Genomic DNA, 23,165 nt, shown 5'->3' on the forward strand with positions numbered 1-23,165 from the left:
GCCTTTGCAAATCTCAGCCTGCTTTAGCTGTTAACTGCCCATTTGGCATACCCCTTTGCCTACTTCCCCATGTAATCATTGTCCTTCTACCCAATATAAGCAGCTGGCTTATGGGGAGAGGCAGAGCACATTTTTGTGGGTGACCTGGTGCTCCCCCATACTGCTGGCAGTATTGGAACAAATGCTAATATGATTCAAACCTGTCTCTGCTGAATTGGCTCAAGTAGTGCCAGGCAGCCTGGACCCCTTGGTTGTCTGGTTACACAAGTTCACGTGGCATAAATATACTCATGTTAATGCTCACTCTGCACCCACTTAGATTTGACCATCTAAATGTCCTCTCATACAGTCACCACTGTACACACACCCACACTTGCCCACACAGTTGTATGTCTTTATTTGTATGTTACTGTGGACAAAAAGGGGGCCCATACTGAACCCAACAAGCTCAGGGCAGGCCTACATGGTGGGCCCTACAAACTTGGAGAGTGGAAGTAACCACATAGCATGGTCTGAACAAACCAATTCCTAACTAAAAGGGGGTCCAGGCCGGTAGTCACATCCTAGGTCTATAGAGCTTCCCTGACAAAGGTCCATCTTTACCTTAAGTAAGCCTGCCTGTTGTCTTTTTGCATCTAAGAGAATATCACTTTGTTTTTTATATATTTTTATTGATTTCAGAGGGGAAGGGAGAGGGAAAGAGAGAGAGAAACATCCATGATGAGAGAGAATTATTGACCAGCTGCCTCCTGCACGCCCCCTACTGGGGATCAAGCCCGCAACCCAGGCACGTGCCCTTGACTGGATTTTTACCTGGGACCCTTCAGTCCGCAGGCTGACACTCTATCCACTGAGCCAAACCGGCTAGGGCAGTTGTCGGCAAACTCATCAGTCAACAGAGCCAAATATCAACAGTACAACGATTGAAATTTCTTTTGAGAGCCAAATTTTTTACACTTAAACTTCTTCTAATGCCACTTCTTCAAAATAGACTCACCCAGGCCGTGGTATTTTGTGGAAGAGCCACACTCAAGGGACCAAAGAGCTGCATGTGGCTCGCGAGCCGCAGTTTGCCAACCACGAGGCTAGGGCAAGATAACATACCTTTGAAATGTCAGAGTAATCTCCTTTCCACCCCTCAGAGCACAGACCACAGAACCCCGCACTGTTATTTTGTTCCCCAAATACCATCTCTATGGGCTGTTAATGTTAATTATTAACTATCTTGTACCCACCGCTGTCCAAGAGTTATACTAGTATGTCTCTCCATTTTACTTTTTATCCAATGCCAGCGATTTCCCCCCTTCGCTTTCTCCCACCTCCCCAATCTACCACCCATGGATTTCACGTAACCCCCTTACACCTCCCCCTTTTATCCCGATGTATAAAATAAGCTGCTAAACTGCCATGAGCATTTCTCAGTCTTTTGAGATTTTGCTTCCTAGAAATTGTCAGCAGTTGGCTCAAATAAACTATACAAATTCTCTACAGCAGGCATCCTCAAACTACAGCCTGCGGGCCACATGCGGCCCGCCGAGGACATTCATCCGGCCCGCCGGGTGCCGCTGCCTGTCCTGCTTAGCAGCCGACTCGTCCCGGGCCCGCAGTGCGCATAGGAATTTGTTCATAGTTTTTTTTTTAAACTATAGTCCGGCCCTCCAACGGTCTGAGGGACAGTGAACTGGCCCCCTGTTTAAAAAGTTTGAGGACCCCTGCTCTACAGGCTTGGATGTTTCTTACGTCAACATTTATGTACAACAATGTATGTTCACAACTATACACATAGGATGATACACACAATCACATGCCAGGCTGGATCAGACTTTCTTGCAAAATGTGGTGTCACTTCCTGTCATCCGGACCAACTTTAAACCAGCGCCTCCAGGTGCCTGGCCATGGGGAGGTGCTTACACCTCTTGGGACTTACCTGCTGCATCTGCCACACTCAACCCTGCCTGTTACTGCCCGTTGGCTTGCTTCCTCCTCCACACGGGCAGCCCCGAGACAACAGTGACTGTTGGAGTCATTGTCTGTATTATTTTTAGCTCTTCAGGTGTGAACCCTTTATTTAGCACATTGAGCCTACAAGCTGGGCTCCCCGCGTAGGTGTTCTTTGTGTGGTGGGTAACTCGGGGTTGCATGCCCGCGCAGGCTCGTGGACTCCAGGCTATGTTGATGTCTCAGCTTTGGAGTTCTACACCCAGTGGAGAGCTTCGATCTGGGGCGCACACGAGTGCATGTTTCAGGCTCGACGCTCTGACGTGGTGTCTCTAATGCTCAGTCCACCCATGGCTGGGAGAGACCTGCAGCGACCCAGGCTGATGGTGGAGAGATTTGGTTCCTCTACCAGGGGTCCTCAAACTTCTTAAATAGGGGGCCAGTTCACTGTCCCTCAGACCGTTGGAGGGCTGGACTATAGTTTAAAAAAAAAAACTACAGTATGAACAAATTCCTATGCGCCCTGTGGGCCCGGGATGAGTCGGCTGCTAAGCAGGACAGGCAGCGGCACCCGGCGGGCCGGATCCATGTCCTCGGCAGGCCGCATGGGGCCCGCGGGCCGTAGTTTGAGGACCCCTGCATCAGTTCTGACACCCAGTTTCCTACTGGGGGCTCAGCTGAGCTTCCTACCAATGCCAGGCCCACAGCCTGGACCCAGACCCAGATTAGCATTGAAATCTCGACCCCAAGAACCTTGGTTTTCCCATGGGGTGTGGGGCAGCAGCCTCTCCCTGGTACAGTTTCCTCCTCTCTTAGAGCCTGAATTTTATATGTTTTTTTTTTGTGTTTTGTTTTGTTTTGGTTTTGCTTTTGCGCTGGATACTATATGTTTAAAATACTTAAAAATATATTATTCAGCGTATTTTATGTGACTGGAGGAGGATGGGAAATTTTACCTTGTGTTTACCCTGCCGTCTTGACTTATCTCTGTATTCCAAGTGCCCCGCTCAGCCAATAGTTGGTTGAGCATCTCTCTCCCTTCTTCTCCTTTCTGGTCCTCTCCTCTGCCTCTGCCCAGCTCTGCCCTTACCTCCCAAGGAGTTCATAAGGATCCGGTTCCAACGCCCTGGGCCCTGGCCGGCCTGGGCGGGGAGAGGGACGGCTCTTCGGTCGGGCTGCAGGGCTGGGCCCAGAGCACACTTCCTCCCGGGCACTCTGCTCTGCCCTGACTCTATTTGGGGCAGCAAGTCCCTTGGGGTGCCTGGGTGGAGCAGAGACGAGGTTCAGATGAAGACCTTGAGGCTGCCAGCTGCTCTCCATTCTTGGAGCCAGACGGTCCTCGGGATCCCGAGGGTGGCGTCTGTCCTCAGTCCCTTTGTCTGGGAAATGACAAAGGGCTTGCAGTGGGAGACCCTGGCTCCAGACTCCACCCCGTTGGCTTTGACCCCGAACACCCCTGCCCCAGTCCTGGGGGTCCGAAGGCAGCATGAGTCAGAAGGTCCCCCCTTCTGTGACCCACGGGCACCCAGGCAGGTCCACATCCTCGCCTGCGTCCTCTCTGTGGTCCTGCTGTGCATCTGCCGTGCAGGCGTGAGTGTGAGTGGGTGTGACAGGCTGGGGCTGCTGGTGTGGCCGTGGAGTTCTCGGCGAGCTGCCTTCAGAATGTCGGCGCAGCGCTTGCCCTGTGCGGACACTGGGCGAGCCGGCGGGCAGTCATTAAACATAGAAATGTGCAGACAAATGTGAAATGACAGCAGTTCCCGCTGCTCTGAAGTGGAAGGACCGGGATCTTGGAAAGAACGTCGCAGGGAGGGCCTTCATTCAGGGTGAGGGGTAGGGAACGCCTCGCTAAAGAGGTGACTTCCAAATCGAGCCTTAAAGGAGCAGGGAAGGGCATTCCAGCAGCGGAACAGCATGCACAATGGCCCTGAGGGGCAGACATCTTGGAGCCTTCTAGAAAGGGAATGGAGGCCAGTGTGGGAAGAAGACGGCCTGAGAGAGGGGCCAGGGAAGCCAGCGGGACCTTCAGAGCTGCAGAGGGAGCAGGGCTGGGAGTTGGGACTGCTAGTGCAGGGCGAGCAGCTGAAGGGTCTCAGCAGGGGAGGGTGTGATCGGGTGTGCACCAGGGGCTCACTCTGGGTGGCAGCCCTGCAGAGGATGGGCTGTGCCAGGCCTGCGTAGGCCTGAGGATCTAGGGATGAGGAAATACAGCCCAGAGCTCCAGGGGCAGGGGAAGACAGAAGCATGACAGAGGGGCCTGTGAGCACTAACTCTGTCGGGGAGCCTAGGGGGGCTTCCTGAAGGAGGTGGCATTTGAGCTGGGCTTGAGGGATGGCGGGCTGGTAGAGGTCAGCACTCCAGGCCTAGGGAATCACTAGGTGCATGGGTTTGGTTTGGTGAACCCGAGGAGGAAGAGTGACTCCCCAAGGTCACAAGGGCCCTGGGTGGCTAAGCCAGCACTGAGACCCTGTCTCTGATAAAGTGGGGCTCTCTGATGCCCACCGGAGGCCTGGCAGCAAGAACTGAACTCGAGGAAGTTCCCGAAGGCCCCAAATCAGGGGTCTTCTGGAAACCCGAGGGTGTGCATTTCCCCAAATCAGCGCAGCTGGGAGCGGGGAAGAGGAAGCATGGGCCACCGGCCAGACCCAGTGCCTGAAGGAGGGGCCTGTGCTAGAGCTGAGAGAAGCGGGGGTGGGGCCTCCCCCAAGGCGGCTCCCTGGGACTCCTGGGACCACAGCCCAGATGCAGGGTGGCTGGAGGGAAGTGAGAGGCCGACTCAGTCTGGGCCTGGCTGGGTGAGACTCTGTCTCCCACTCGCCTGAACCACTGACGGCCATGGCCGGGGCCCAGCAGCTGCGGGCTGAGAGGTGAGTGCGGGGTGCTGCCCCAGCTGGGCCTCCTCCCTGTTCCCAGCTGGCCTGGGGACAGGGGTCGGCCTCCTGCAGCCCCTTAATAATATCAAAAGTTGAGAGGCGGAGTTGAGTCAGAACCTAAATACTCAGAAATGTAGAGTCTTGGAACTATTTTAAGGAAATGAGGCTGTGGTTTCACCTCCCTCAAAGCACAGATGAAGACGTGAGGCTCAGAGATGGGCAGTGACTTTCCCAGGGTCACACGGGAGTGGGTGGCAGAGTCCGGATGGGAACTCAGGTGATCTGTCTCCCAGGCTGGGCTCACTGCTCCACACTGTGGTCACTAATGGCTTTTCATCTTTTATTCAAACGGAATACAGAATCTGGCTTGTTCTCCCTCTTTATCCAGGGCTTGGCTCAAATGTCACCTCCTCCGAGAAGCCTTCCCTGACTGCCCCATCACTGTTCTTTGACCCCTTGCCCTGCTTTCTTTTTCTGTACAGTCTTCATATTACTGCAATACTATTCTAACTCATTTGTTTTCTTTATCACTGGTTCCCCCTGTAGGAGCCAGTTTGATGAGGGTACAGTATTTGTCTCTTTTGATCACTGCTATATCCCTAGAAAGTAGAACAACGCTGGTACAAACTACGCTGGATGAATGAATGTGTGGATCTTTGAGTAGGAAAATGTTCTCAGGTCCCTCTGGTCCAATCCTGTCATTGCACAGATGAGAAAACTGAGGCTCACGGAGGGTAGAGAACTTACTTGGGGCACAGGGAGTCAGTGGCAAGGCCTGGGCTTGGAGCACAGCCTCGCCAGCGCTCGGGTCCACCTGGAGCAGCATTTGATGAATGTTTCCTCGGTCGCCAGCCCGTGATCCAAACTGGGGGGGATCTGAGGACCCTGCGCTTGGCTCTTGCCCTCTGGGACTGGAACAGCAGGTGACCTCAAAAAAAGAGCGTGCAAACTCTGAGGAGGTGACTCTGAGGGTCGCCGGGGATGCGTCAGGATGGTTTGGGCTGCAGTGGGCAGCAAGGGGCCGTGGTGGCATCAGGCTGGAAATGGACCCTGGGTGGGGTCTCCGGGTTTGGATGGTGAAAGGAAGGCTTGTCTGGGTGTGTGCTGAGGGAGGGGCAGGAGAAGCCGGTGTTTACAGCACGGATCGAGAACGGCCTTGGTGAGCCACAGAGCTGGTCTGGGCGCTGGGTGAGGTCATCCCCCCAGATCCAGCCCCTCGTCCCCACAAGTTCTCCTCGGAGACCGGCCTGACACGCAAACGCGAGCCTTCAGGAAACGGTTGCTGTTGGAGGCGGCGGCACTTCCCATTCCTCAGGGCACGTGGGTCAGGGAGATGGCTCCCTGCCCCTGTTCAGCTGCCCGCGGCTCTCAGAGAGGAGGGGCGCCTCCGCAGCCCTTCAGGGGCCCCGGAGCCAGGTCCTGGGCACTGGCTTCCCTGCCCCGGGGCCTTGTTTGAAGGTGGGACCCGCGTGCGTTCTGCTTGAGGGCAAGGCAGAGGGTCCAATGGGCGGGCGACAGAGTCCCCCCCGCGAGACTCTCTAAGACCCAGCTGTCCGAAGATGGGAACGGCTAAGCAAGGGCAGTGAGTTTAGTCCCAACAAACATGTTCTGAGCACCTACTCCATGCAGGAACCACAGAACTTAAACTGGCTGCCACCCAAGGGTCTTTCCAACCTGCAGCCTCGCCGGCCCAGGCTCCCGAGTGGACTTTGCATGCGTGTGTCTGAGCCCTGAGCATCCTGGGCCGAGAGGGCTCGGATTGACTTCAGCTCTGAGGGGTCCTGCCTGAGGCCTCCAGGGGAATGGTTATTTTAGGGCAGTGGTCGGCAAACCACGGCTCGCGAGCCACATGCGGCTCTTTGGCCCCTTGAGTGTGGCTCTTCCACAAAATACCACGGCCTGGGCAAGTCTATTTTGAAGCAGTGGTGTTAGAAGAAGTTTAAGTTTAAAAAAATTGGCTCTCAAAAGAAACTTCAATCGTTGTACTGTTGATATTTGGCTCTGTTGACTAATGAGTTTGCCGACCACTGTTTTAGGGGGACATCCAGTTGGGGTTGCTGCACCCCCACCCGAACCTGGCAGCTTCCTGGCTCTGCTCAGCAGGCAGCCAGACCATCCCCACACCGCCCACCCGAGGACTTGCTCAAGCACAGATACAGACAGTGGCCCTTGTTGAGCACCTACTGTGCGCCCACTGCAGTTCTGAGCGCTGGGGATGCAGAGTGGGCAAGGTTCTCCAGTGGGGCCTCCTGACCCTCCTGTGATGTATATGCACTTATGATCCCCATTTTATAGAGCGGGGGAGAAGCCAGAGCACAGAGAGGAGTCCTAGAGTACTGGGGGTTCAGGTCTCCCTCTTCCACCTGTGACCTCCTGCCCTGGGTATGCACAGAAGGGCTGAGGCCCTCCCGTCATGACATCTCCTTCACCCCACCACCGAGGGCAAGACACATGGGCCCTTCGGGAGTGGGCCCTGCCGGCCGCACTGGCTTCCTCTCTCATTGCTTTCTCCTGCCAGCGCTGCGCTCCGATGCACTCAGACGACCCCCCTTCCCCCACTGCAGATCCTTGAACTTGCCCGCTTTCAGGGCTAGGGCCTTTGACACTCAGTGTTTCCCCTGCCTGCCATTGTGTGGTCAGTTTCTCTTTTCTTTTCCTGCTGGTCAAGGAGGCTTCCGGGAAGAATTCCTCCTTAGCCACCCTCAGGCCCATGGGCCCTCGTCCTTGCACAGCGCCCTGCTTTTCTCCTGATGGGCGTGCGCCGTCCCCGCCACCCCCCACTCCCGCTCCTAGAAGGGTCTGCTTGCCAAGCGCTCTGGCCAGCCGCACACAGGCTCTCTGAGGGACGGAGTAACAGCCAGGCTCCTGCTGCAGCTCAAAACGCCAGTGCTTTTCCTTTCTGCCGTCTCTGCCCATCAGATTCTGCCATTTGTTCAGTGAGGCCCAGGCCGGCAGAGGCCGGGTCCCAATGTGCTCAGAACTGTCTGAGCTGCGGCGGGTGCCTCCAGCGGTGCGCTCCTAATATCACTTCAGATGGGGAGCCTGAGGCTGGGAAGGGCTGGGATTTATCTGCGTTCATCTCCAAACCAGGGGCAGCCCAGCCTCTTGGGCAAGCTTGTTAGCCTCTCTGCGCCTCAGTTTCCTTGTCTGTAGCAAGGGGACCCTGTCTTAGAAGAGCGCCTGGTGGGGGCTCAGGAAACAGTGAGCCAGGTGACTCTTGCCCAACCTGCCCAATTCTCTGCGCGCAGCCTCCAGTTCCTTCCGGCCCCACCCCCAGCCGCTGCGGATGAAATAGCCATGAGATGCACAGCCTCAGGGGAGCGTGCGGAGGAGGAAGTTCTCCCAAGGGTGTCACCACAGGGCATGTGTGGAAAGTGAGTGGGGAGGTTGCCAGTGGCCACAAGTTATTCTGGGAGTGGTGGGGATTTCCTCTCCCCCCCTGCCCCCCTGAGACACCCGCACTCCGCCCCATGGCAGCCTCCTCTGTCCCCCGTCCTGAGGTAGCCTGAGATCCCAAACAGCCCAATCACATGGGAACCAGCAGCGGCTGGGCCTGGGTGTGCAGACTTGGAAATCATTTCTCCTGAAGTCCTGGTCAGTTCTGAGGCTTCGGAGGTGTAGCCCCTGCCCCCAGCTCCTCCCCTGTTTCCTAATTGCTGCCATAGCAGATTCACAATTGCTTCTGGTTTCCTCATCTGTCCGCACCTCGGCTGGCTGGCTGCTCTCCCGCCACCTGTTCCTCTCAGCCCTTCCCCCTGCTCACTGCTCTTCACTGAGGGCCTTAACCAGTCACCGAGGTCCTTACCTCTCCCTCTGCAGCTGAGATGCCCCCATCCCAGCTCCAGAGCCACACACCAGCTCTTGCTGGACCCTGACCTGGGTGCCCAAGAGGCCTCTCAAATGAGCATGCCCAAAACAGAGTCCATCAACTCTGCTCCCCTCCCACCATCCTGGTCAGAATATGGGTGACATGTGGGTGTCACTGTTGACATTGCTGTTTCTTTCGTCTCCACGTCCAAACAGTCCCCAAGCCCTGCTGGTCATAACTCAGGAATGATGGGCAAATTGGTAGTATGACCTTTGGAAGTGCATAAGGCTGCAGGGAACAGAGGAACTGATAGCAGCTGCAACAAACAGGGGTTTAGTTATTTATTTTTTTAATAACAAGAAGTCCAGAGGTTCTCAGCTGGTTCTGCAGCTCAGTGACTCCAGGACCAGCATCTCAGAGACCCCATTGGTATTCCTCATGTTTTTGCCTCGTGGATGCAATGCAGCTGCTGCAGGTCCAGATGTCACACCTGCCTTCAACGCAGGCAGAAGGGAGAAAAGGAGGAGACCATGCTGGCCTTGCCCATCTCTCTGGATCAGGAAAGCAAACACTCCAACAGGCCCCTGCTACAGATTCTCTCTTAGGTCTCATTGGCCAAAACTTGTCACATGGCTGCTCCTAGCTGCAAGAGAGTCTGGGAGACAGGAATGGGATCTATATGTTTGGCTCAGCCCAATCATGATCTGCCAACTTGGAGCTGGGCACATTGCCACCTTGAACAAAACTGGACCCTGATCAGTAGTGAGGAACAAGGGGCACAACAAATGAAACTATGTCTGTTTGCCAAGAGTGGTGTCTCCTGTTTCTGTCCTTTCCTCCTGTCCCCGCTGTCACATCACTTCCCAGTCGGAGCACTTCAGAGCCTCCCAGTGGTGCTCTGTCCCTTCAAGTCTCTGACCTCCTGTCTTCTCCACACAGCCGCTTGAGTTGGCCTCCTAAAGCCAGACCATACTGTTTCACTCTCTTCCGAAGCCGTGCGTGGCTCCCTATCACCTCTAGAACTCCCTCAGTTCGGCACTGGAGATGCCCCTCGGTCTGGCCTCAGCTGCCTACTCAGCTCTGACGACAAAGGACTCCAGCCACAGTTGACCTGGGCCCAATCCTCAGGCCTCAGAACCTTAGCATATGCTGTTCCTCTGCCTGCAAGGCCCTCCCCTCGTGTCCTACCTGGTGGATTCCAGGTCTTTGTAGACCTAGCTCAAATATCACCTCCTCTGTGACATTTCCCCAACCTGGGCATAATAGACCATTCTCTCTCTGGGGCATGTGCTGCTCTGCTCACCACTGTGGCCCGGGGCCGAGAACAGGGTCGGACATGGGAGGTGCTTGATGGCTGGTCCCGGGTGGATCAGGCAGCTGCAAAGTGATTTGCTGGATTTTAGCTCCACCGTTGGCACATGTCCTCTCTGCAGGAGCCCTCACCCCCAGGTCTGGTCTGCGTGGCGGCTCTGCCAGAAGGGTGTCATGGGGCCTGGCCCGGGAGGGGGTGTCGTGGGGCCTGGCCCGGGACGGGGTGGCATGGGGCCTGGCCTGGGAGGGGGTGTCGTGGGGCCTGACCTGGGAAGGGGTGTCATGGGGCCTGGCCCGGGAGGGGGTGTCATGGGGCCTGACCTGGGAAGGGGTGTCATGGGGCCTGGCCCGGGAGGGGGTGTCGTGGGGCCTGACCTGGGAAGGGGTGTCATGGGGCCTGGCCCGGGAGGGGGTGTCATGGGGCCTGACCTGGGAAGGGGTGTCATGGGGCCTGGCCCGGGAGGGGGTGTCGTGATGGCCTGGCCCGGGAAGGGGTGTCATGGGGCCTGGCCCGGGAGGGGGTGTCATGGGGCCTGGCCCGGGAGGGGGTGTTGTGATGGCCTGGCCCAGGAGGGGGTGTCATGATGGCCTGGCCGAGAACGCATGTTGAGCGAGGAGTGCGGACTCACCTGGGCTCGCTTTGCCGCTGCCTCAGCCCAGAGGCCCCTGAACAGATGGGCATTGACAGGCTCCTTCTCCTCCCTCAGCGACTTCGAGCAGCTTCCCGACGACGTGGCCATCTCAGCCAACATCGCTGACATCGAGGAGAAGCGGGGCTTCACCAGCCACTTTGTAAGAGAGACCCCTGGACCCTCACCCCCTGACCTCTGAACCTTAACTCTCCTGTCTCTTACCTTCTACCCAGCGGTCCCGGGCAGGCGGTGCTGCCCTCCAGGGGGCATGTGGCAGTCGATACCCTCAGGCATTTTTGTTGTTACCTCGTGCGGGGGGGGGGGGGGGGGGCGGCTACTGGCGCCCCGTGGGTGGAGGCCGGGATGCTGCCCAACACGCCGCCGTGCACAGGACGGCCCACGACCAAGAATCATTTGACCCAAATGTCCTCCTGAGGTCGAGAAACCCTACTCTAACCCTAGGAGCCCGCAGCCCCCCCTCCCCTGCCCCTGGCCTCCGAGGTCCTACGCCCTGGCCTCTGTCCTAGGTTTTCGTCATCGAGGTGAAGACAAAAGGGGGATCCAAGTACCTCATCTACCGCCGCTACCGCCAGTTCCACGCCTTGCAGAGCAAGCTGGAGGAGCGGTATGGGCCCGAGAGCAAGACCAGCCCCCTCACCTGCAACCTGCCCACCCTCCCAGGTAGGCCGGCCGGTCCCAGGCCTGCTCCGGGAAGAGCTGGCCCCTGGCCGAGGACAAAGCCATGTCCACCTGCGCCCTCCCAGCTCCCTGGACACCGCTCTGTGGACCTGTACTGGCCCACGTGGAAGCAGGCGCTGATCCACGCCCTCCCCGGCAGGCGGCTGCCCTCTGGCCCCAGCCCCAGAGCCCTTGACTCTATGCACTGAGGACCTTCACGCTTCAGTCCCGCCACCAGTGACCGTGCCGTGGTGTGGAGCGTATGGGTCAGGCATTGTGTGTCTCCCTCGCTAAACACACAAACTCATCTTGCAGCCCTCACTCCGGCCCCTCCATGAGAACTGCCTCCTGCCTGCTCAGTCCTGGCTCCCCCAGTGCCCACGGCGCCCCCTCCTTCGCTGCTCTGCTGAGAGGCTGTGGGCCGCACGGCTCTGCTTCTGGACAGCCCCTCACCCCTCGCTCCCCGGCCTTCCTCCCCACCTTGAGCCTAACTTGCACCTTGGACAGGCCCAAACCTCCGGCTTCTCAGCTCCTGCCCTGTTGAGCCCCGTAAGAGAAATCCCCACGCTTACGGTCCTGGGGTACCCTCCACGCCTGCAGGCCGCACACAAGCATCTCTCCCCCAAAGACAGAGCCCTTCCGGCCCTTTCCTTCTTCAAGCGCAAACCCACCCCTACTAGCTCTTGCTTCCTCTCTGTCTGCAAATGCCCCAGGTTCCTCCCCACCAGCTCCCGGAGGGGCTGAAGCCAACCCCAGGGACTCCGGCTTCTCCTTCTTCCTTTGGAGCTGGGTTTGCTTGCTCCTGCCTCTTCCCCTCTCTGGGCTGCAGAGAAAGGCGGGGTCCCTCCTGCTCTCGGACGGTTTCCCCGGGCAGCCTGTTGCATGTTCCCGGTACCCTCACCTTCTTCATGTCTCGACTCCACCCAGCTCCCACACAAGCTCAGCCTCTTCCATCTCTACACAAACAGGAGCCGCGAGTGAGCGTTCTTACAACAGCCTCCTTGATCCCAAGAGCCCTCAAGGGGCTCCTCTTCTTCCTTTTACAATAAGTCCGCCCGCCGCCTCCCCTTCCCACCGCCCACCCGCTGCTCAGCCCGCGCCTCGGCCTCAGCTCTTCCTGCTCCACTGAGTTCCCCTCGGATGGGGGTGGTGGCCTGTGGCCTGTTCACTCTGACGTCGGTGGACACAGATGCCTCTCAGGCCTCGTCTTCAGGGTCTTGCTTCCTCTTCCAGGAAGCTCTCTCCAAACTTCTGTGGTCCCCGCGTCTTCCAGTTCCCTTCCTAGCTCACCGCTGCTCCTCCGAGGTCTCCTTTAGATCCAGGGCTCCCTTCTGGGCCGGGGCCCCCCTGGGAGGCGGCCCTACGGCCCTGCCTGCGTCTGTGTCCCTCTCCCCCCAAACACTCAGCCTTGCCTTTGAAGGATTCATTCATCCGCTCAGCAAGTATGTGTTGATTTGGGCAACCTTCTAGAAGGGTGGTCCTTGATCTTGGCGGCACTGGAAGTCACTTGAGATTTAAAATATCCTAATTCCCAGGCCCCTGCCCCGGGGATTCTGACTCAATGGCTCTGGGGTGAGTCCAGCACAATGAGGTGTCTGACGGGTGGCATGGATGTGCAGCAGGGATGAGGGCCACTCTCCTAGGTGATGGCGACACAGCCGTGAGTGTGTGTGTGTGTGTGTGTGTGTGTGTGTGTGCACGTGTGTGCGTGTGTGTGTGTGGTGGGGGCAGCCAGGTAACACATGAACAATTAACACAAGCAAAGCACCAGCTGGTGATACTGCAACTCGGAGAATGCGAGTTGGATGGTGGGGTGGTACAGAGCGGCCACTTCAGCGCCTGGAAAGATGAGGGGAGGAACCTCGACCGGTGGGGCGGAGCCCAGAGACCAGGCTCTTGGGCTGGGCCCCCAGGACAGCTCTTTGTCTCTCCTCAGCCAAAGTCTACATGGGTGTGAAGCAGGAGATCGCCGAGATGCGGATACCTGCCCTCAACGCTTACATGAAGGTAACGGCGGGCCATGCACCCGGCACCTGGGCGGGATGGGGTGGAGGCAGGCACCATCTCTGAGCACGGCTTTGGGAACTGGGGCTGGTTCTCTGGCTCTGATGAGCCACATCTTCAGTCCTTAAAGGCCTGGGTTCAGGGCTCCAGGGGGTGGGGACGGCGCAGGAGCAATGGAGAAGGTACCAGGAGCCACACTTTGAACTGACAGAGTGTCTGTGGCGGGCGTTCTGACACCGAGGTGAATGGGGCCCACTGCCTGCCTCCGAGGTGCTCACTGCCCAGTGGCATATGGGCAGGTGGGTCATGAAATCACAAAGAGGATTGGCCTGCATCACGGGGCACGGGGGGCCAGGGCCCCCGCTCTCTCACACGGCATCTTTGTGCGAACGGGAGGAAGGCCCCTTTGCCAGGGCGCAGGCTGGCTATGAGTGTCATTCATGGGCCTTGGCTGGGTGCCCTTGTTTATTCCCCAACCTATACACTGTCGGCATCCCTAGGAGATGGGGAGACAGAGGAAGGGGTATCTTAAAGGCAGAGACCAGGCTGGTGTGGAAAGGCCTTTCATGGAACAGAGCTAGGCAAGAAAGGGACCATGTTCCTCGTGTGGTAGTGAGCACGCTGTCACTAGAGGCATACAAGCCATGCTGGATGGCAGCTCCAGGAAACGGGAGAAGGAAGCGTCCTCATAGCCCAGAGGCATGCTCGCCCTCCTCCTCCACGCTCACGGCTGAAGAGCACTGAGCTAGGAGTCGCGTTAGTCTTTGCTCGGACGTTGACTGTCTCGGTGATTTGGGGTGAGCTGCCCATCCTCGCGGGGCATGGTTTTCCCGCTTATGAAATGCGGCAGCGCCTCCGGTTCTCTGGTCTCATAGGAGTGGCATTGGGATCCGTTGAGAAAAGGACATGAAGGTGCTTTGGACACTGTGAACCTGCTTCCCGAACGTGAGAGATCATGACTGCCAGTGGAGTGAGGGGTGGGCGGGCTGTGGAGGTGGGAGGAGGGGGTAGATGGCCCACCTGCCTTCTCTGGTGGCTGTGGGAACCAGCCGTGGAGGCATCTCACCTCAAGGGGGCGCTGTGGCAGCGGCTCCTCCTTCTCAAAGAGGAGCGTGCTCTGCGGGAGGGAGGAGAGGCTGCAGAGCTGAGAGGCTGCATCCTACACCTGCTCTCAGCAGCCAGCAGCTTGGAGGACCCCATCCCTGCCTCGCTGTGTCCAATTCGACTCCTCGAAGCCCAGAGCTCCGTCAGTGCAGGAATCTCTGCTAGGGGGACCCCATCCTGTGCTTGCACACTTACGGAGATGGGAAGCTCACTACCACTCTCCCCAGACCCGGGCTGCAGGTCCCACTGTTGGATAGCTCTTGGGAGAGCCTGGTTCCCTCCCGCACTGGTCTCCTGATGGAGAATATGGGTCATGTGATGATGACAATGGCCTAGAACAGTGGTCGGCAAACTCATTAGTCAACAGAGTGGCATGTGGCTCGCGAGCTGCAGTTTGCCGACCACTGGCCTAGAACTATTGACTAGCAACAGGGGCGGGGGGACTCTTGGTATGCATTCGGCCAAAAGATGAGTGGGCTTATTACTTCCCTCAGTGAGCTGTGCATTCGATACTGTTACCCCTATTTTGGAATGCGGGAGGGGGGCACAGAGAGGTAGCCACTCCCTCAGTGTCACAGAGCAGGGAGGCAGGAGGGACGGGATTTGAACTCCCCTCTCTGAGACTCCAGCTGTGTTCTTCCCCACGGTGCTGTGTCGTAATGAAAACAACAGCAGCACTGGCCAGCTCTCACTTGGACGGGTCACTCGCTAGGTGCCGGTGGGGTTCTGTGGGGTAATCATTTTATTTGATCCTTACACAATCCCAGGAGGGAGATACTGGCATCACCCCCATTTTATTAGTGAACACATGGAGGCCCAGAGTCACCCCGCTGGTGAGCAGCAGAGCCGGGATTAGATTCCAGGTGCAGCCTGGCTCAGGGTCTGCGCCCTCAGACCCAACTCTGGGCTGCCTCCCAGCCCTCCTGTGGGACAGCTGTGTCCTTCCAGGCTCTGTGCCCCAGTTCCTCAGGGATGGGGTTCCTGCCCCCCACCCCTGCCGCCTCCATGAGATTCTCTGAGGAAGGCTGGGTTCTGGGCATCCGTGGGGGTTCAGCACCCAGAGCTAAGCACAGAGCTCCCGGGGGTCTGTGCGTGTGGCTGAGGGTGACCCTGACAGGTCCTGGGTCCTCACGTCTCAGGGTCTGCATCGTGGAGGTGCTCCCAGCCTCAGATCCAGTGAGAGTCCTGACCCCACCATTTCCTAGCTCTGCCAACTGGGCCAGGCACTGTACCTCTCCACGCCTCAGTTTCCCCAATTGTGATAGCAATAAAGTATAGGAAGTGTTTTTTAGGCCATAATATCACCAACTGTTATTTTGGATCATTTGGGGGATCCCCCCCTCCATTATCTCATTTTGAGCTAAGGGATGGGCGTTGGTGGCAGATGGTCCTGAGTGCCCCCGCTTGGGCACTTGCTGGGCTGTGTGGCCTCAGGCAGGTCCCTGCGCCTTTTTGGCCCTAACTCCCAGGTGACGGTAAGACGGCGTGAGGTCACACGGTGGGGCACTCAGTGCAGAGCCTGGACAGGCTCCACCCTGTCATGTGACCTGGCATCACCTTCACTGTCCCGTCTGGAGGTCTTCTCCAAACGAACTCTTCTTTGTGAAATATTACCTGAGCCCATTGAAATGGTTAACATCTGCCTCTTTTCTGTTACCAGGCAGAGAAGAGGGGGTGCAGTGTGGGTGGGGGGAGGGAGGCGTGGGGCTGGGGTGTGCACACCTTGCTGATGACCACCCTCCCGTCTGGTCCGACCTCTCACCCAAACACAGAGCCTCCTCAGCCTGCCCATCTGGGTGCTGATGGACGAGGACGTCCGCATCTTCTTCTATCAGTCGCCCTACGACTCGGAGCAGGTGCCCCAGGCGCTCCGCAGGCTCCGCCCACGCACCCGGAAGGTGTAAGTGACGCCAGACACTCCCAGGGCCAGAGCCCAGGCCACTTCCTCCTAACCCTGTGCTCTGTCCCCCTCTTTCCCCTGGAGGCCGGGGAGAAACAGAGACCAGTTCTACCTGCAGAAAATCATCATTGAAAACAGCCACTGAAACGGGCTGGGCTTCCAAAGGCGAGGCTGCTGCTGCTGCTGAGGATTCCAGGGGAGGCACTTCTGAGCCCGACCCCCCACCCCACTCCAGCCAGTACCTGGGAGTGTCCTCAGGGCCCAGCTATTTCAGGCGCAGGCTGAATCCCAGCCCTGGGCCCTGGAGCAGGGCGTGTCCCCTCCCCACGCCCACCCGTGTCCTCGGTGAAGCATTGGAAGAATAACATGACTGTAGAGGTTGGGTGTGGGGAGTAGAAGAAAGACAAATGTGAGATGGCTGGCAAGTTACGGCTCTAAGTGGCTGTGTTCCCACTCTCACCCCCGCCTCCTTTCTCAGCCTCTGCTTCCTGGTCTACAAAGGGGTCCAATCTCTCCTCCAGGGGCAGCAAGAAGGGAGAGGGGTGAGTGATGGCCCACAGGAGCCATTGCACCTGCCTCTGGCACAGAGCAGAGAGCTGGCCCAGAGGACCGGGAGGGCTGACAGCCCCTCTTCTCTCTCCACAGCAAGAGCGAGTCCCCACCAGGCGCCGGCCTAGACCGCCTGGCAGCTCCGAGAGCAGAGGTACCTGCGGGCCGGCCCTCCCACTTCGCCTCCGGGCAGCTCCACCCTCAGCCAGGGAGCCCCTGCTGCTGGGTGCTGGCTTGTGTCTAAGGCGGGGCTGGGTACTGCCAGGAGGAAAGGCCCCAGCCTCCGCCTTGGTCACTGGTCCCTGAGGCCCCCAGCTCAGCTGTGAGGAGGGCACACGATGAGCACACAGAGGCAGAACAGAGAGTGTCCAGTCACTCATTCAGCAAGTTTCCCGGCCCCCTCTGGGCCAGCGCTGCTGGGGACCAACGCCTCAGAGATGACGAGGCCCTGTCCTCAAGGAGCGCATGACTCCCTGAGGACACACATGAACACGTGCATCTCAGAGCCCGCGTGGTCAGTGCCTGCGGGTTACGGGGGCGCTGGAGCCCACACAGGCCTGGGGGGCCAGGGAAGGTGCTGGATCCAGGGAGACTGGCTCCTTCTCTTCCGTGCTCCCCACATCTGTGGAAGGAGCACCCACTCTGGAATCAGGGAGACCTGGGTTCTAATCCCCGCTGCTCCGATAACCAGTGGAGTGGCCTCAAACAAGTCACCCATGCTCCCCAAGCCTCAGCTTCCTCGCCTGTTAAATGGGACACCAAAGCAAGCACTTTAGTAGGGACTCCGTGATGGTTTCCTTCCTCCCATCTTACTCCCCTCTTCTCCCCAGGCCCTGTTTGACTTCACGGGGAACAGCAAGCTGGAGCTGAATTTCAAAGCTGGAGATGTGATCTTCCTTCTCAGTCGGATCAACAAAGACTGGCTGGAGGTGAGGTGGAGGCGAGGTTAGAAGTGAGGATGGAGGTGAGAGTGGAGGTAAGATTGCTTTGGGTCTAGTGAGAGGATCAGAGAATGAGGGGAGGTTAAGGAAGACCCCAGGGAAGATGCAGTTTGAGGATGGATCTGGACAGATGGGAATATACTAGTAGCCCCTGGGGAGACAGATGATTGTGGAGCCTACACTTGCCGTTAGTTCTGCCTGCCCCCCAAGAAATGGTTGCTTGAGGCCACTCCGTTAACCTACTGGTTTGATTTCTTGGTCTGTCCCGGGGTGTCTCAGCCGTGGCGGTAGTGACATTGGGCCGGTTAGTTCTTTGTGGTGGAGCTGGCCTCTCCATTGTAGGATCTTTAGCAAGGCTCCAGCTGCAACAACCAAATATGTCTCCAGACATTTGCCCCCGGGGGGCAACCCCCCCCCCGCCCCCCGCCGCCCCGCCACCGCAGTTGAGACACACTGGTCTGTAACCTGGGGTAACATGACGGTCGCTTCAGGTGGCAAGAAAAGATAACAGTGGAGGCCTCGCGCTCTGGAGCCGACCTGTCTGGTGTCACGTCCTCGCCCTGCTTTTAAGTGGCTGTGTGACCTTGGGAACTTGCTCAACCCTGTGGTTTCCCTTTCTGTGAACTGGAGCAATGCTGGCAATTTCTTCACGGGTTCCTGGAAGTGTTCAACAAGGCGTAGCTGCTCAGGGCTTGGTCCACAAGAGAGCCTGTGTGTGCGGCGTCCGCTGGGGCCAGGGCTGCTGAGAGAGTTAAAGACACTCTGGAGCCTGGGCCTGTCTTGTCATAGCTTTGTCCCCGCATGCTTGTCATAGCTTTGTCCCCGCATGCAGCAAATGCAAGTGTGGCCCATACAACGGCTCACAGTGACTCGGTCAATGGAGGTGGGAGATCACCGGGTGGGAGGCGCTGGCCCAGCGGCAGCCTTTTATGTTAGGTCCTGTTCTTTTTTTTCTTTTCTATTTCTTTAACATGTTTTTATTGATTTCAGAGAGAAGGGGAGGAGAGAGAGAGAGAAACATCAGTGATGACAGAGAATCATTGATCAGCTGCCTCTTGCACACTTCCTATTGGGGACGGAGCCCACAACCCGGGCATGTGCCCTGACTGGGAATCGAACTGTGACCTCCTGGTTCCTAGGTTGATGCTCAACCACTGAGCCACGCCAGCCGGGCCGGCCCTGTTATTCTTAAATAAGATTTCTTTCTCTCGGGGCTTCTGGGCGGTGATGTCTGAAGGCTGATGTGGGGCAGGCCCTGAGGGGAGCGTTGAGGGCAGGGGAGGGGCCCGGCATTCCGGGCTGCAGAGAAGCAGGAACCATCAGTCTTGGTGGTTTTGATTTTACCCCCGTCCTGGAATTCTGTGTTAGATGTTCCTCAGCTCTGACAGCTGCCCGAGGGGTATTGTTGGGCCATGCTCCGGAAACAGGGAATGTTTGTGGCCTTCCTGTTTTCTGGAAAGTGTGCTGGCTAACTTCTGGCCTCGGGCTGAGGGGAGACTCAGGGAGACGTGAGGCGATTACTTGGAGCTTCAGCTTATCCGTCTGTAAAATGGACATAAACAATGTCTTCCACGGGGCTGTGAAGGCGCAGAGAACACGAGTGCAAAGCAATGGCTGGGTCTTGGGGAAGCTTAGGCGGGAGCCTGGGCCGGAGAGGGAGGCTGCTGGCTGTTTCGTCTAACGCAGGTGTTCTGTGGGATCTGTGGGATGAATGAATGAATGAATGAATGAATGAGTGGGAGCCACCCCTCCTTCTCCCTCCCTGTTCTGTCTTCCACTTTAACACCTACCGTCACCTGACTCTCCTGGAAGTTCATTATTTACCTGCACTTGTCATTTTCCATTATAGTGGAAGCTCCGTGAGGGAAGGCAAGGACTTTCATCCATTCTGAGTGCCGGAGTCAGCCACGTAGCTGGTGCTCCAGGAGTCTGTGAATGAATGAGTGCGTGAATGAATGGATGGATGGATGAAAGATGATAGCAGACTTTCAGATAAATTCAGATCTCGACCTATTCTGAAAGGAAACTCTTTTTAGATGGATAGCTCATGACCTTGCTCACTGATCCTCCCTCTACATAAGGGAACCCAGTCTCCGTCTGCCTTTCCTGGTCATGATGAAGGAACTGGGGGCCCCGAGGCGTGGCCTGCTGCCTTTCTTCACGCAGACAAGGCGGCCTTGTTTTTTCCTCCTCAGGGCACTCTCCGGGGAGCCACAGGCATCTTCCCACGGTCCTTCGTGAAGATCCTCAAGGACTTCCCCGAGGAAGACGACCCCACCAACTGGCTGCGCTGCTATTACTATGAGGACACCATCAGCACCATCAAGTGCGTGGCCTGGGGGAGGGCCCTGTCCACACGCCTTGCCCGTCCCCACTCCCACCTCCCTATCACAGTCTGGACCCTGAGACCCAAATCAGATACTATGTGGCCCCCACCCGCAGGCACACACTTAAAGCCTGCAGTGGCCCTGACTGTCCTCCAGATAAGCCAGGATGTCAGGGTCCATCGTGGCCTGGCCAGCCTCATTCCCAGGTCCCCGTTCGGGCCCAAGGCCTCTCACCGATGCCTGTTGTCCCCTCAGGGACATCGCAGTGGAGGAAGACCTCAGTAGCACTCCGCTCTTCAAGGACCTGCTAAAGCTCATGAGGTGAGGATGGGGGAGAGGACGGGGCGGAGGAATGGGTCACAAACCCTGGAGGAGAGATCAGAAGGGGAAACACAATGCATTCAGTGCTGTCTGCATCTATTTTGCCTTCTTGTTTTACGCACAGCCCAGCCCTGCGGGTTGGGTAACAGCTCCCCGTGTTAGAGATGAGTGGGGGGCTGCAGAAAGGTGAAGGGGCTTGGATGAGGTCACACAGTTTGTGAGTGTGGATTGGCCGCTGGAGCTAAAGTCTCTTTAGGTAAAAACCTTGAACTTGGATCCTGCACTGTCTCCCAAGATCCAGATTAGGTAGGGCAGTTACTTTACAGGATGGAAATTGCATCGCTACCTTCCTGCCTATAAACGTAATACCTGTTCATTCTTTTAAAAAAATGTCAAAAATCACAGAAAGGTATAAACTAGCGACATCACCTCATATTTCACGCCTCTCATTATTTGATGTGCACTCAGATTTCTTCAGTACACACCCCATCCCACCCCCACGTGAATAATTGGCTACACAGTATCATTCTATGGATGCACCTTAATTACTGGGGCCATCCCCTTCTTCTAAGGCCTCTGAAGTTATCCTCCACTTTTTTACTACCAGACATCACGTTGTGATCACATCTTTGGTGACTTGCCCGATTATTTCCTTCGAATGATTTTCTAGGAGTGGAATTTGGGGATCAAGGTGTTTGCAAGTCAATCAGGCTTTTGACCCATTGTGTCAAATTACCCACAGAAGGTCAGGTTGCTTTTCACTTGGACCAGTCAGTGAGAGTGCCCACCCACCTGTACCCCACATCAGACCGTCCCAGTCCTCAAAGCTTCACACAGGTGCCTCTTGGGGCTTTATTCTGCTCTACTCTGTACCTGCCAACCCCACTCCTCTTCCGCATGACAGATCTTGGGTGTCCAACACATTTATACACAAGACATTTCAGGCTGTGCCACTAATTTCATGTGAAAGTCTCCACCCCCCCCCCCCACCTTGGGCCTCAGTTTCTCTATCTGTACAATGGGAGGTTGGACCACTCAGGTGATAAGGCCTGTGTCAAGCTCTGACTTCCTCTGATTTTTAGGCCCTAAAATTCCCTCAGCCTCACTCTCAGCCCCCAGGCTTAGGCCTAAGGCTGCTGGCCCTATCATTCTTCCTGATCTTTCCCACCCAGGCAGGAGTTCCAGAGGGAGGACATCAGCTTAAATTACCGGGACGCTGAAGGGGACCTGGTTCGGCTGCTCTCAGATGAGGATGTGAGGCTCATGGTGAAGCAGGCCCAAGCGCTCCCCTCCCAGAAGCGCCTCTTCCCCTGGAAGCTGCACATCACTCAGGAGGACGACTACAAGGTCTACAACACAGCCCCCTGAGCTGCTGGTGTCACTGGGCAGTGAGGGGGCACCTGACTAAACTCCCCTTTAAGAAAAATTAAACAGACCTCGCCGCATCTGTCCACCCAAATCCAGTTGTTTGGCTTCTAACGTGTTGCTTGACCAGATTCATGGACAGCTCCAACTGCTGCAGAACAGCTAGACCCTAGATAAGACACACTCTTCAAAGAGCCTTGCAAGAAGTGGTGGGGTTCTCCAATGACCTCCCTCTCTCTTCCCCCCTGCCCACCCATAATCAGAGCTGGGCCAGAATCCACTTGGCCCCCATTTTGAGATTGTCCTCAAATGCACAGGCAATGCTGCTGGTAGAATACTGAGTCCTGGGGAGGCCCATGAGGTGGGGAGGCTGGACCAGGGCCTCAAATTGAGATGAAGCGAAAGACTCATTGTCAAAGATCAACAAATCTCTGTGAATGAAAATAGGCAGTGAGGACTGAAGGGTCCTGGGTTCGATTCCAGTCAAGGGCACATGCCTGGGTTGCGGGCTCTATCCCCAGTGGGGGACGTGCAGGAGGCAGCCAACCAATGATTCTCATCATTGATGTTTCTATATCTCTCTCCCTCTCCCTTCCTCTCTGAAATATATATATATAAAGAAAACAGGTAGTGACAAAAAACAATAGCTTTAGGGTCCCAGGGATTATGGGTTATGGATTATTGAACTACATGACTAAAATGTTTAAAGAAATAAAGAATAAAATCATAACAATGAATAAGCTAAAGAGAATGACCAGGCAAATTTATGAAAGAAAGACAGAATATGTATACGTATATATATGTATATGTGTATCTATACACTGAGTGGCCAGATTATTATGTTCAGAGATCATAATAATCTGGCCACTCAGTGTATGTCAATAATTTTGACACTGTAAACACATGTGGACTCAATGCACCAAATAAAAGATTGTCAGAATGAATTTAAAAAACACAAGACTATGTGAGTGTCATACACATGAGAGACACATACACTCTAAAGACATGGAAACACTGAAAGTACAGGCATAGAAAAAGGTATTTCTGCCAACTACGAAGAAAAGACAACTTGGTGGGGGGGGGGGGGGTGGGGGAGCCTATGAGACTCACAATCTATTTTTGTGTAAACTTGGCAAACCAAAACTCATTTAGAGGCAGTTCTTGACCCTGAGCTGACGAGTTATGCTTGCCAGCCACACTTGCCACTGTGGTTCTTTCTGTTGTTGCTGCTTTTGGAGAATAATCTTTTACTTTATGTATAACTCAAATAAGACAACGTCAACACTGGAGATGAAAAAGATTTTGCTGATAATGAGGCTGCTGAAAATTGCACCAGTGGGTTTGCTATGAGATTATCTGATGAAAACTCTGACATGATCCATCAGCTGTGGGAATAACCCTGCTCTGCGGATGG

General features: G+C 56.3%; 1 protein-coding gene across 1 annotated transcript; it reads left to right on the forward strand.

The window, feature by feature from the left end:
• Positions 1-4,656: 4,656 nt before the first annotated feature.
• On the forward strand, positions 4,657-22,697 carry NCF4 (neutrophil cytosolic factor 4). Its single transcript, XM_080659593.1, has 10 exons — positions 4,657-4,805; positions 10,638-10,722; positions 11,090-11,243; positions 13,177-13,247; positions 16,121-16,248; positions 16,894-16,951; positions 17,628-17,726; positions 19,934-20,064; positions 20,321-20,386; positions 21,559-22,697. The coding sequence occupies exons 1-10, from the start codon at positions 4,774-4,776 to the stop codon at positions 21,752-21,754; spliced, it is 1,020 nt and encodes a 339-aa protein (XP_080515719.1). The 5' UTR covers positions 4,657-4,773; the 3' UTR covers positions 21,755-22,697.
• The last annotated feature ends 468 nt before the right edge of the window (positions 22,698-23,165 follow it).

Source organism: Plecotus auritus, assembly GCF_963455305.1.
Source record: "Plecotus auritus genome assembly, chromosome: 3".
NCBI lineage: Eukaryota > Metazoa > Chordata > Mammalia > Chiroptera > Vespertilionidae > Plecotus > Plecotus auritus.